We start from the raw sequence: 14491 nt of genomic DNA on the forward strand, positions 1-14491 counted from the left end.
TAGGGTCTACACTGCGCGTTCTCCACAGAGATCCGAGTTGTTTCCCCTCCCGCGCCCCAAGGCAGCTGGCTGGGGCCCGTGCCGGGAGAGCCGGGTTCAGATCCCGCCCCGAAGCGGAGGCGCTGATTGGGCGGCGCTGCGCTTCCCGCTTCTGAATGACAGCGGCCGCGACCTGTCAGGGCCGAGGCCGGGCTCAAGGGCCTCGGGATTGGTGGGGCCTCCCGGGCGCTGACCGTCGTGCTGAACTGCCGGACGGCGAGGCCTCGGCTGCCCGCCCGCAAGGAGCCCCCGGTAACGGCCGGACGCGCCCTGGCTCCTGTCACCCCGGGGGACTGGCTCTGGGCAGCCGCGGGCCGCCGCGGGCCGCCGCGCCTTCCTCCCGAAGCCCTGGGATGGAGAGCGGCCCTCGCGCCGGCCGAAGCCCCTCCCCGCCCCCAGGGGGCGCTCGCCCCGCCTCTCCCGAGCAGCGGCCTTGCCGAGTCGCTCTGCTCCTGGGGCCCTTCCGAGGCGGAAGTGACGTCCCTCAGGGCGCGCCGACGGGAAGTGACGCCAGCGCCGCGCGGCCGCGTGAGCTTCTGGGTCTCCCTTCCCGGGGGCTCCGCGTGGAGGCAGCGCGGCGGGGGCGTGGCCTCGGCTTTTCACACTCACGCGCGGCCGCTTGCGAGGGCAGCGAGATGGGCAAGAAGAACAAGAAAGAGAAGAAGGGCAAGGGGGCCGAGAAGACCGCCGCCAAGATGGAGAGGAAAGTCTCCAAGCGCTCCAAGAAAGAGGAGGTAGCGGGGGCCCGGGCCCAGGGATGGGGGGGGGGGGGGGGGCCTCCGACTCCTCCTCCCCGCGCCGCCCCGGCCCGGGAGCAGGCCCCGGCGCGCGGGCTGGAGCCCGGAGGATGCTGGGAAGGAGGGGAGGGGGGAGGAGCCCCCCACCAGAGTGCCCGCTGGAGTAACGGTGACGTCATAAAGCAGAGTCTGGAGCAGTAGTGATGAGGATGAGGATAATAGTAATAATAATAATAATAATAATGAAGATGTCACCCAGGTTGGCTGGAATAGTAATAATGATAATAATGCCACTTTGCTCCCCAGCATTGGCTGAAATAGGAATCATAATGATGCAGCTTCACAGAGCGGCTGACTGTAGTAATAATAATAATGATGATATTAGCTTTGAATTTCCCAGAGTAGCTAACGGTAACCACACCAACACCGTTCCACTTCACTGGAATGATAATGATACAAGCGCTGCCGCCGCTACCGCTACCCCTACCCCTAAACAACAACAGGAAGAGCAACTCTAATACTTCGATTCATTCCCCAGAATGCAATATTAACAGCAACATCATTAATAATGATTCAACTGCCCAGAGCAGCAGGCTTGAAAAGTAATGATTATTATAACTCTGATAATAACAATTGGAGCAACAGTAATCATTACAGCCTCTTAAGAGCAGAAATCATGATGGTCGGCTGGAATAATAGCAATCATAGTAGTAGTAGTAGTAATAATAACTTTCCACTCTCTAAACTGTTGGCTAGAATAACAACAGTAACTACAACATTAAACTTCCCAGGGCTGCTGGTTGGAATAATGAAGGTAACAACGACAACATTCAGCTTCCCAGAGTGACTGGCTGGAATAATGATAATAAAAATAAAAAAAACATTTGTAAAGAACTCTCAGGTTTGCAGAAAGATAATCTTTTTTATCAGCTTCACTATAGGCCCATGGGGTGCAGGTTATTATTATTATACCCATTGTACAGAGGGAAAACAGACCTAGAAAATGACAGAATGTGCCCAATGTCACTTGATGTTGGAGGCTGATATTTGAATCTGAGGCTTCTTGACCCCAAGTCATTCATGTCATCCAACTGCCTTAGTATTGAGAAGGTAGTCCTGGAAGCCCAAACACTAGGTTGTTCTCATGGTCATCAGGGCAGGACCCTTAAAAAACATATTTATTTATTTTAGGCAATGGGGTTAAGTAACTTACCCAAGGTTACACTTGCTAGGTAATTATTAAGTGTCTGAGGTCACATCTGAATTCAGGTCCTCCTGACTCCAGGGCCAGTGCTCTATCCACTGCACTACCTATTTGCCTGAGCAGAACCCCTTCTTTTCTTTGAAGGGTCTTAGCTGCTTCACCTATGAATTAGGGGAAGTGAAATCCCCTTGTAACTATCTCCCTTGATGAGGAAAGCACTCTGTAAATCTGAAAATCCTCCATATATGAGAATTGTTATTGTTGGAGAAAGAATCTAACCTTACAGATCCAGGAAGATCTGGGATCAAGACCTGTCAGTGACACATGGTGGCTGTGTGACCCTGGGCAAGTCATTTAGCTTCTTAGTAATAATAGCTTTTGGTTTTATCACCTCTCTCCTAGACAAGTTTTAAATGTCTCTTAATTGTTTTCCAGCTTCCCCTCCACAGCTTCATGTCAATTAGTTCAATAAATAATTGAGGATACAAAAAGAAGTAAAAGATAGCCCTTACCCTCAAGGAACTTTCAGTAGAGAACTTGGCGAACAAAGCATTTTATATACAGGACTAATAGGAGATAATACAAGGAAGTCACTTAGCCTCTGTCTGCCTCAGTTTCCTCAACTGTACAAAGGGAATGACAATATGGGCCTTGGGACACTGTGTTGAGAAGTCAAGGTAAGGTCAAACAAAAAAAGCCAAAAGTAGTCACTGCCCTCAAGGTGTTTACATTTTAATGATGGAGAGATAACATGCAAATGTCGATATGCAAACCACATCTTTACATACATGCATGTGTACACATGCAGAACTACATACAATACACATGTCTATGTGGTTATATACTTGTGTTTATGTGTTTATACATACATGTACATACACACATCAAGTATGTGTTGGAGAATAAGAAAGAAAGGGGCCAGGTTAGGAAGGGCTTTGAATACCAAATAGGGGCTTTTCTATTTGATCCTAGAAGTCATATGAAACCAGTAGAGTTTATTGTATAGATGGCTTGACAGAGGCAGACCTGCACTTTAAGAAGATTAATTTGCTATCTAAGAGGACGATAGACTTGCAGGGAGGCCAAGCAGCAGCTCTGTTGGTGTACCAGGGTCTGTGCTAGGGTGGTGGTTGTATCAGAGGCAAGGAGGGAGTAGATAGGAGAGAAGTCAGGAAGGTGGAACTGGAAGGACTCGGAGGCTGATTGGGTCTGGGTTGGGAGAAAGAATGAAGACTTAAGGAGGACCCCTCGATTGTGATCGAGGTTGTGACTGGGAGAAGTTAGGAAGAGGGGAGGGTTTAGGGCAGGATGACAGTGAATTCTGTTTTGAACATGTTTTGTTTAAGACGTCTCCATTTAGTTAGAGATGACCACTGGGCAGCTGGAGGTGGGAGACCAGAGGTCAGAGCTAGATGAATAGATTTGAGAATCATCATCATCATAGAGATGATATCCCTATGGGATCTAGCAAAAATAAAAATCAGAAGTGCCAGGTCTTGGGGGTTGCCCAAGAAGGTTAGCAGGTGTGACCTGGCTGAGGATTCATCCAAGGAAACTGTGGGGGGTAAAAGCAGGCTCATCAAACCCAGGGAGAAGAAGGTCATCCACTGCATCAAAGTGGCAGAGCTATCTAGAAGGATGGGGGGTGAGAAAAGACTTCTGAATCTAGAGTTCAGTGAGAGTTGGATGCCAGAGGCAGAGTGAAGAGAGTGAGGAGAAGGAGATGGACAACCAAGTATAGATAGACCAGGGACACTCTGAAGAGTACTGGGGATGCAAAAAGAGGCCATAGACAGCCTCTGCCCTCCAGGAGCTCCCTTTCCTGGACAGTACTGGCCTCTAGCCCAGCCCTCTACTCTGTTTGCTCCTATCCCCATTATCACCTCACCTCCAGCTCCTGCACTGGCTTCTGCCAGACCTTCCCCCAATCCAATGTGGCCCCTTATCTGGCCAGTGACCAGTGGAGAGGGACTTCATAAGTGCTATTGACTGACTGCTTGAACACAGGGGTTTCTTTTTTGGGGAATGGGGGCAGTCTTTGTGTCCCCATCACCTAGTAGAAACCCTGGCATTTAATAAATATTTGCTGACAGATTATTGGTTGAACAGCAGTGAACATCCAGAGGAAGTTTTTGTGCCATAAATTTGTAGCCAATAAAATTTGTTTGATTGGGAGCTTGAACTGAGCCCAGAGTGGCCAATGACTGAGGCAAGGGCCCGAGAGCTTATGAAGGCCAGATTGGGCAAGTGGCAAGTGATTCTAAGCGAAACTCAGGGGTCAGGGCCACTGATGGAGTGAGTGGAGAGGAAATTGCAAGTCACAGGAAGGGCCAAGAGCACCTGGGGGAGGCCAGGTGGGGTGTGGCAGAAGAGGAGTCAGGTCCAGACTTGGAACTTTCAAGTGGGGCTAGAGGTTGGAGGTGCAGAGAGACTTTGCTTCTGGATTCACAGCCCAGAATGCAGTTAGACTGATTGTCTACTGGAGAGTCTCTTGACTGTCTCCCCTGCATGTATCTGGGGAAGGACTCAGAAAATAGGACATTTATGTTGAATAATTGAGGTATATAAACTATGTAGACAAACAGGCAGCATTTTATCAGAATAGATTATAGACTTGGAAAAAAATGTTCTACTTGTTTAAGGATTTTGATGAGCTCATTCACCTATATTGTTGTTGTTAATTATTATTATTATTATTTTAGTTTTTGCAAGGCAATGGGGTTAGTTAAGTGGCTTGCCCAAGGCCACACAGCTAGGTGATCATTATGTGTCTGAGGTCAAATTTGAACTCAGGTACTCCTGACTCCAGGGCCGGTGGGTGCTCTATCCACTGCACCACCTAACCGCCCCAGCAGCTATTTTATTTTTTGAGAAATTAAGTAGTTTTTTAAAAAAATAAATTCTTATTAATATCTTTTGTTTGTACTTTACTTAAATTTCCCCGTCTCTCTCCTTCCTCCTCCCTGAGAGCTATCCCATGTAATAATTTCTTTTAAAGATGAAGAGAAAAAAAATCAGAACCAATGAGAACATTGAATAATCTGACTTTCAATGCAGTGTTCCACACTCATGGACTCTCTAACAGCTTAGCAGGAATTTATTAAGAGCCTACTATGTTTCACTAAATAATAGGCTTATCTAGTGGTTGTTCCTTCTTTTTTTCCGAATGTCTTTTACAGAATTTCAGTGTTCTAAATGGATGAAAAATGTGATCATTTACGTGAATGTTTATGTGCCTCTCCCAGTCAAGGGATAGGGACAATTGACTTGTCCCAGTGATCTCATTTATATGGATATGTTGAAAATGAGGAAATTTTATCTGGTTAGGTTAGAATCTGATCTGCAGCTGATATTTGGGCACCCAAGAGGCACCCGGGCTCCCACAGCCAGGACGTAACTGAGGCAGGGCCAAGGTCTTCTTGGCCTCAAGGCTACCAGTCTGAAGAACTTTGCTGCTTATCATGTCTTTCTTAATAAAGTCACACCTCAATGAAATCAGAAAGAGGGTACAAAAGGGTGAATAACCTCTTATGATTAAGGGAAAAATCCTCACCTTTGACTTCTTACTTCTCAGGAGGACCTGGAAGCTCTGATTGCCCAATTTCAGTTAATTGATGCCAAAAAGACCCAGATTGTGGAGACGCCATGTTCTCCACCTTCTCCTAGGTAAGAAAAAGGGGCAGTTCTTGTCTTCAGAGTGCTCAGCAATATATCGACCATTGATGTAACATTCTCCTAAATGATCAAACCATTTAGATTTTACAGTCAGAGAAACTGCTGTACAGAATCACCTACAATGGGCTTAATTCTACTCCCTTCTGCACCACCACAGAGAGGGGGGGGGATTTATTTATATTGGCCATGTAGTTAGATGGAAATACTGAGTCTCCTAGTACAAGTGCTTAACATGAGGGGGATTGGCCAAAGCTCAAAAGCACCTGTCTCATTTTCCAACTGTTAACATTTGGAGGAAAGAATGATGGAGCCAGGTCCTCCTCTCACCCCATCAGAGGCATTTTAAAGACATACAATCATGTGGAACATTGAAAATCAAGGTGTAATTTTTCCTCCACATGTTAAAAAATGTTTTAAAGGTGAAAGGGCCAATTACAATTAAAAAATGCATTGTGTGTAAGCTGTCTTAAAATGGGTGTGTCTGCTAGCTGGTGACAATCCAAAACCTTTTATGTTTTGAGAGCATGGAGTATTGAACAGACTGGGTCTTAGCACTGCTGATTTCTGACTCCTGGGTTATTTTGGGTAATTTTCTTTGTAAATGAGTTGAGGAAGACTGAAGACTTTGATTTACCACCATCAGATTAGAAAGCAAGATGTTTGGCCATGGCATAATAAAACTCATACTTCCACAGGACTTGAAAGTTTACAGAGTAGGGGGGGAATGGGAGCATTTTTGTCCCTATGTTGCAGGTGAGAAAACTGAGGCGAAGCCCACAGTCACTCAGCTCATGTTGACATCAGGCCTTGAGGCTGCCACTCTCCTGACTTGGGGAGTGCATGCTCACTGAGCTGGACCCCCTTTGTTCTCTCTCTCTCTCTCTCTCTCTCTCTGTTGGGGGTCACAGGAAACCCCTTGGTTAACATACAAGAACTAGTTTTTCCCTCTGTTGTTTTCCTCTAAAGAAGGCTGAGGAAGACTTCAGAGTCACCAGATAATGCCGGTCACAAATTGACTGCTAAGCTAGGACTGGAACCCTTGAGGCCTTCAGGGGAGGAGCGGTTCCCTCTTGTTTCTGTCCCACAAGTCTCAGGTCGAGCGGATTTGTCACCTAATCAGAGGCTCAGGAGAGAGGTGATAGCTCTGAAGCTGAGCACAGGACCCTCCAAAGCTCCACTAAGGAAGGAACTAGCTGGGAGGCCTTCGTTCTGCCTTTTAGAATCTGACTTAGGGCATCACATGGATACTGACTTCATGTTCCCTTTGCAGTGCCGGGAGGGCTGCACAGCCACGTGATCCCTTGTCTGACTGATGACAGTGGAGGACAAGTAGGGCCATGGTGGTGGAGTGGAGGCAGGTTCTCGCCCTGCCTATTCAGACCCCTGCCAAGGGTGGAGTCCCCACCGAGGTAGCTGTGTGACTGTACTTGGTCTTGGGATACCAGTGAAGATTAGAGGCAACCCTTGGTCAGCCTGCCCACAGACAGCCAGGTCCTTGCATGGGAGAGCCATCGAGGGCAAAGGGGAATATGGCTCTCGGGGAGGTCATGTGATATTTGTCCCCCAGCTTGTTGAGGGGGGAGTGCATTGCAGCCTGTGCATAGGAAGTCACAGAAGCATTTGTGAAATGCCAAAGACCAGGTAGAAATCCAGGCAGAGAGAAGGACAGTCCTTAGAGTCTCTTAGGATAAAGGTTCTTATTGCTTCAAAGTTCTTATAGTCTATTAGAATAAAAACAAACCACCCAATTCTGTGATACATTGGGACAGAGTGGTTTCTGGCAATTGGGAGGAAGACAGTAGAAGTTGGGTGAAGCAGGACAGGCTCTGTAACCTGAGAGAAATTGAATTTAGGTACTCTAGGAAGGTGGGTGGGTCAGGAGAGCATTCCAGACTTGAGGGGCGGTCCACCAAGGTCCCAAGGTGGAAGAGGGCACAGCAGGAAGGCTGGTGGGGCTAAGACTGTGTCAATACTAGAGAATCAAAGCCCTTGGCACCATCAAGTGGCTCAGGATCAGGAGCGGATATGATTTTATCAGTGGAAATGACAGGAAAGAGGCATGAACAGCTGCTTGCAGGGTTAAGAGAACCTTCCATCAGTTTTACAGCTGAAACCACCCCCTCTGTGGGCTCTCTTTCCCATTAGAGTCTGTGCTCCTTGGGACCAGTCCTGGCTTGGCTTTGGTCTCTGTCTCCCTAGCCCTTAACTCAGTGTTCTGTTCATGGCTAGTTCTTAATAAATGCTTTTATTTCTGTGTGATAATCTAGCAGATGATACTGAGCAGGGACCAGATAGGAAAGCACAGAGCCAGGAGATAGCAGTGTTATCAAAATCCAGGAAGAAAGAGATAAAGACCATGGCAGTCTTCCTTTCCTGTGATTCGTTGACATAGAAGTGATCTTCTCTTCCCTAGTTATGACCACAGGTTTAATCATGTCGAAATACTAAAAGAGAAGGTAACACAGCATTACATCAAAGAAAATTCTGATTAAACTCCCACCTGATGGAGAATGTACCCATCTTAATGAACGTATGCCTGCACCTCAGTTCAGTTTCTGCTAAAATAGGTCCTTTGGACCAGTCACTTCTTGACCAACTTTGGTTTCTCTTCTGGTAGTAGTGAAATGAGATTCTTTTATTTCTCACTCTTTATTGACTTTTTAAAAGAAGTCATCCTCTGCCAGGACAGCATTTGTCATCCATCCATCCTGTGTACTAGGTCCACTTCATGCTCACAGTTTGTTGGGGAGGAGTGAAAGGCACAAAATGACCAAGGACACCTTTGATGAGAGTCTCATGAAAGTCGTTTGAGGTGAGAATCAGTAGGGGTGGGAGAGCCAGGGCCTAAGACCACTCCCAACTAGCTAGATAATGATGAGTTAGTCAGGTCACCATCATGGTCTCCATGTTCCTCATCCATCCATCCAGTGTCCTAGGTAAAACTTGTGATCTCTAAAGCCATTTAAAAACTGCAGAATATTTACACTCATCCAAGCAGCCCTTTTCTTACAATTCACAGGTGGTATTTTTTTTTTAATCCTTTTTCTGGTCCTATATTCCAGTTAAAAGTATGGTTTCTTAGGCTTACTTGGCAGTTTACAGACAATTCTCAACTATACTTTCAGTTCCAGTATACACCTTCATTTTACAAATAATTAAGTTTTTGGTGAGGGGAAGGACAGACTGATGGCCCCTTATAGTTACTGATCTGCTCATCTCCTTCCTTACTCTGACCACTGGCTGATCCTAGGAACACCAGACCAGGTAGTGCAGTGGGACTTTAGAAGGCAACCTTGGGGAAAAGGTCATGAAGTCTCCTGGGCCATTTGATGATGGAGAGGAAATGGTGCTCCCTTTCCCTTCTCCTATCCAGTGTAACTGCCTGAGCCATAGGCTGATTGCCCCATGATGATGATGATGGTGATAATGATAATGTGGTGGCGATAATGAAAATAACCACACTGAGCCTGCTGTGGACCAGGCTCTGGGCTAAGCACTTTACAGATATTGCTTTGATCCTCACAAACTCTGGGAGGTGGGTGCTGTTGTTCTCCCCATTTTATCCCTAGATGAGAAAACTGAGGCAAACAGAAGTTGAGTGATTCATCTAGGGTCACGGAACTAGTTGAGTGTCTGAGGTTGGGGTTTTTTCCCAAGTCTTCCTCACACCAGGTCACCAGGTGCTCTGCCCTCCAAGATGCCCTGCTAGCTGCACCTCAGAGCCCCTTTTTCTGGCCCACATGGGCCAGGGTTTGATTACTAGGAGAGCTGACCTGGCTGCCTCCTTCAGGAGGAGCCCTGTGGTTTCCTGTAGTCCTCTGCCTTCAGTATTAATGACTGTATACTGTGTTCTCTGGATGTGTGCTTCATGACTTATAGACACTGAAAAGGTGGGATGGGGACCCTTGGAGTAAATGTCATTTTTTGGTCAAATATCTTGGGTTCTAGGGTAGATTTTTTCCTACTGTTAACTTTAATTTTTCTCTAATAATTATCTACATGGTTTCTCTTCCATTAGACTGTGAGCCTCTTGAAGGCAGGGACCATACTTTGTCTTGATGTCCCCCTTGCTTACACATTGCCTGGCATGTAGTAGATATTTAATAAAGACCTATTGACTGAGCAATAGGAAGGAATGAATAATATATCTATATTAAGCTACCTTTTGGGAGGTGGGGGGGAAATTCATCAGTAAATGTTGAGCACCTTCTATGTCCTTAGCACCATTTGTGAATTAAACTCAGATGCTTTTCAGTAGACTACCTAAGTAACTGGTAGTGACTTTTGGCTGTGGTGGTTGAGATGTTTCACATCCAATCTTTTTTTTTTTTCTCCTACCTGAGTTTAAAAGTGTTGGCATTCGTTGGTGGTTATGGTCTAAGCTTGTGCCAAAAAAGGGAAAGCAGCAGAAGGGCAAGTGTTGAAGTCAGCATTGGTACCACATTCAAGCCAAGTTCCCATGTTGAGGTGTTAGCGGTTTGGGTCTTTCTCTTGAGTTGATGCTTATTTTTGTCTCTTTCAGGTTAAATGCTTCCCTGTCTCCTCATCCCGAGAAAGATGAATTAATCCTTTTTGGAGGTGAATATTACAATGGCCAAAAAGTAAAGTATACTTTTTTTCATCTTTTTCTTACTGTCATTTTCATGGGTCTCATTTTAGTAAAAATGAATCTCTGATACAGTGATCATAAAATATGCATTTGTCCTAGAATGAGAACAAAATAAGCTTTTCATTCTCTTCTCATATTGTCTTGCCATCTGAGCCATCAGAAGAAATGTGAACCACTGTCCTTGACAAGTCGAACTGGTCTCCATTAAAGGAATGGAGTGACTGTGTTGGCATCAATATTGTAGGAGTTCATCATTTCGTTTGACTGTCACAGACTCTGACTGTCCTTTGTCTTCATCTTGCCTGGCACCAGTTTTCTCCCTGCCCAGCTGTGTCACAACTTTTTGTTTCTGTTACCCAAAGGGACTAGTATGAATCTTCATCCATAGCTGATGTGTGTTCTCCCTGAAGATGAAGAGTGTTTTTGTTTTTTAAAGGAAACTTCATTGACAGTGCTGGACCTCCAGTTTCTAGGAATAAGGATATTTCTAGTAAACCATGACACCTCTCCCCCCTTTTTCTTAATTTTGAAATGCTAAATTGTTTTTTGAGTGTTGCAGTTAAAGCAACATGCCTCCCACTCACCCAAAATCTGACTTTTGGACTCAGTGACTTCCCATTCTTCTGGCTGTCAGACAAAGTGAACCAGGGAACTGAGGCTGCCCCATATCTCCCTGGGCTTCTGAGGGAGGTCATTAGTAAAGTCACCCTTTTTCCCCTAACCATTTCTAATGCATTTGAAATCAAATTGAGTTCAAAAGAGATGGGTCCAACTCTTCTGTCAATCTTTCTTAGTGTAGGAAAATGTGGTTTCTTCTTTTGATGTAACCTTGTATCTAATAGAGTATTGGATTTGTTTTTTTAATAGCTGATCTGAGGATAAATTTTGTTTCACACTATCATGCTGTTGCTTGCCCTTGCCCACTTTGATTGACTCATCATAGAGTGATTTTGACCCATTAGGTGCTGTTCAGACTAGAAGCAGTCCCCTGGGGGCTCCCTTGGACACCTTCTAGGTGTAACAGCATCAGCACCATGATTCCCACCTGTTACTGTTCTTTGGAGTCAGACTGTACAAATTTATTTTCTTTAATCTCTCCTTTGGACCTTGGTTCTACTTCTTGATGGCTGGCCCTCCACTATTTGAGTTGACAACTACACTGTTGCAACTTGGACAACATTCCTGCTATTGCTAGTGCTAGCGGCCTGGTGGAGAATGAACCAGGAGACCCTGGATTTAGTTCTCCTTGCATACATCACTGACTGGGTGGGTGACCCTGGGCAAGTAACTGCACCCTCAGTGTTCTAGGTAGTCAGTCCTCCAAGAAGATTAGGTGTGATGTTTCCTTCTTGGGGAATTCTCTGTATCATTGACTTAGCTGTTAGCCAGAATCCATATGATGCTGTAAGATTTGTCAAGCACTATATATTCTCTCATGTTCTTGCCTTAAATGGCTGTTGTTCCATCAGTTTTATCCCTTAATTTTTTTTGAGAGGCAGCATGGTCTAGGACTTAGAGGTGGGAAGGGCATAGCTTCAAACCCCCCCCCCCCTTCCAGACTCTCTGACTCTTATTTTCTGCATTGTAAAATGGTTTTAGTGAGCTTCTAACCCTTATTTTTGACCATTTCATAAGCATTAATCAAACTAGGAGCTCTTATGGGGATTTGGAGGGAGATCAACATTCGTATGTGTAAGAAGGGCAGAAGAAATTATTCCAATATAATTTTTGAGGGGAGATAGTAGCCATTAGGTAAGGTCTTTTGTAAGAGGTAATGTTTGTCTTCAAAGAAAGCAAGGGACTCCAAGAGGATACAGTGAGGGGTGCATGCCCTTCCACAAGGACAGGGTTGTTGGGACAATCAAATGAGGGGATATTGGTAAAGCACTTTGCGAATCTCAGATCATTCTTGTTATTATTGTTGGCCTTTGTAATTTTGCAGCGTCCTTTTAAAAATAATTTTATCATTGTTCTTTCCATTGATGCCATCATAGTCTTTCTGTTTCTTAACTTTTCTTCCTATGTAGTTTTGCTAAAGAGAGGCGTTTGGCACCTTCCTGTAGTCCCCTAGTTTGATGAGCAGGAGAATGCTGTAATTATCCTTGGCTCAGATGAGCCAGTGCAGAGTCCTGTGTCAGGCTTAGATTGTCCTCCCAATGCCAGCTATTGCTGTTGTCCTAAGGACTGATAGTACAGTGTCTTTAAGTGGAAAGGAAACTTCTATAGCATGGTCGTATAGATGTCCTGTCATCGGTCTTCCATTTATTTCTGAGACATACCATGACGTTGACTGTAGTCGCTTTCTTTTGCTGTGGGCTTCCATTTTTCATCTTTTTTGATGGTCTTGGCCATTGATAAAGCTTTCTGCCACCCTGGCACATGAGGAAGTGAGCCATTATTGCCCGGGACTGGCCTAAAATACTTATGATGGAGCCTTTGGGGTGGGGGACACTATAGAAAAAGTATCTTGACCCTAGTTTTGTTATTGTTAAGAAGCATTTTCATAATCCTATGTACTCAGAGCAGAATTTTAAATGGTAAAGGGCTTAAATTTCTTCTCCTGTGTAGGGAGATTCTGTAGAGAAAGAGGGTTCTAGGATAATGATTTTAGGGAAGCTATCCTTATTTCTGTTAATGCCTTCCTTTTTTAAAAGATAAATTAAAAAATACTTTAGTGTTACAGCTTTCACAGTATTTTGCTATATTCAGAATGGCACCTGTCGCTTCTAAGGTCCTGAATTTGATTTCTTTAGATAATATAAAGTAATAGGGAGCAGGCCAAACCATTGTGGAAGCAAAAGTTCCCAATTTATCAATCCCAGTTCCACTGCTGGCTTGATGGGTGACCTTGAGCAAGTGACTTGACATTGAGGCTTTATTTTTCCTAACTGTAAAATGGTCCCTGGAGATCCTTTTAATCTAAAGGGTCCAAAACATCTGGCCTGTATTAGTAAGAGAATCTCAGAGGGCCTTTGAGAGTGGATAGAAAGAATTGGTGTGCCTCCAAAACAATAAAATTTTAGTGCTAACTGAATATTTTTTCTGTTTTAGATTTGTAAAGTATGCTTTGTGCTCTGTTGAAAGACTGATTTTTATTGACCTGTTGTAATTCCTCTTTTGGGGGGGATATTTACCTATTATTCATTTTAGGAGAAAATTTGTTAAGTGTGATATATGATATTTGAGGGGTTTTTTTATTTAATTTTCACTTGTCCCATGAAGGAAATAGTTTATAGAAATTAAATTCTTTGCTTCTTTTTTGCAGACTTTTTTATACAATGAATTGTATTTCTACAATATTAGAAAGAATACCTGGACAAAAGTTGAAATCCCCAATCCACCTCCAAGGCGCTGTGCTCATCAGGTAATATAATTCAAAATTTACCAAGTAATTCCACCTAGAGTTATAAAAATTTCCACATGTTGGAGTCCTACATGTATGGATTCTGTGTAATAATTGGAATTTGTAATTAGGTAATGTCCCAAGTTGCTTTGGGTATTGCATTAATTGGGAAAGGTATTGCTGTGGCTCAAGAACTGAATAGATTTTAGGATTCATACTAAACATCAGAAACAAGTTTAAAACTGCATGAGAAAAGAAAATTAGGAAAGATGTGGATGGGAAGTAAATAGGAATCAGCATCAGGAGTTCACATCATGGTTGTTCTCCTGGAGTTGTAAGAGTGTAGAAAAGGAAATATGTGTGAGGATCACACCAGCCCTAGCCTGCATGATAAAAAAATAATAATACTTTTTTGGATACTTTATACACATCCCCAGAAATGGGCTCTTGTTCTAGAAAGCAGGTCCTTGGTCCTATATGCGTGTGCAGTTTGATGAAAACATCCCTCTAGAAAACACCACTTCTCTTTTGTTCCCCTGCTCACCAGGAGGCTGGCATCCTTCTCTTCTGTGATTTGGTTTCCTGAGCAAGTAACTGTCAGCATCTATGTGACACCTACCATGTGTGAGGCCCTGTGCCAAGTGCTTTATAAATATTGTCTCGTTTGATTCTAACAACAACCCGGGGAGGTAGGGGCATTTATTGTCACATTTTCCAGATGAGGAAACTGAGGCAAGCAAAGGTTAAGCAACCTATCCAGAGCTACATCTGGGTGTAAACACTCAAGGCTAGATTTGAACTCAGGTCTCCAGGCCCAGTGTTCTACCCCTTTCCAAACAGGAAACAGTTCACACCTCGGAGACATTGTGACCATATGACTCCCA

General features: G+C 44.5%; 1 protein-coding gene across 3 annotated transcripts in view; it reads left to right on the plus strand.

Annotated features, from left to right (window-relative positions):
- The first annotated feature begins 504 nt into the window (after positions 1–504).
- The window catches only part of KLHDC4 (kelch domain containing 4), a 79641-nt gene continuing 65654 nt past the window's right edge, over positions 505–14491 (plus strand). The window contains exons 1-4 of one of the 3 annotated variants that reach the window (XM_074201569.1): positions 505–773; positions 5555–5646; positions 10178–10256; positions 13530–13628. In XM_074201569.1, the coding sequence (XP_074057670.1) occupies positions 675–773; positions 5555–5646; positions 10178–10256; positions 13530–13628 (369 nt within the window). In that variant the 5' untranslated portion in view covers positions 505–674. Of the gene's footprint in view, positions 774–5554; positions 5647–10177; positions 10257–13529; positions 13629–14491 lie in introns of those variants that run through there. The other 2 variants (XM_074201578.1, XM_074201585.1) reach the window with 2 other exon arrangements.

This window comes from Macrotis lagotis, chromosome 1 (genome assembly GCF_037893015.1).
Source record: "Macrotis lagotis isolate mMagLag1 chromosome 1, bilby.v1.9.chrom.fasta, whole genome shotgun sequence".
NCBI lineage: Eukaryota > Metazoa > Chordata > Mammalia > Peramelemorphia > Peramelidae > Macrotis > Macrotis lagotis.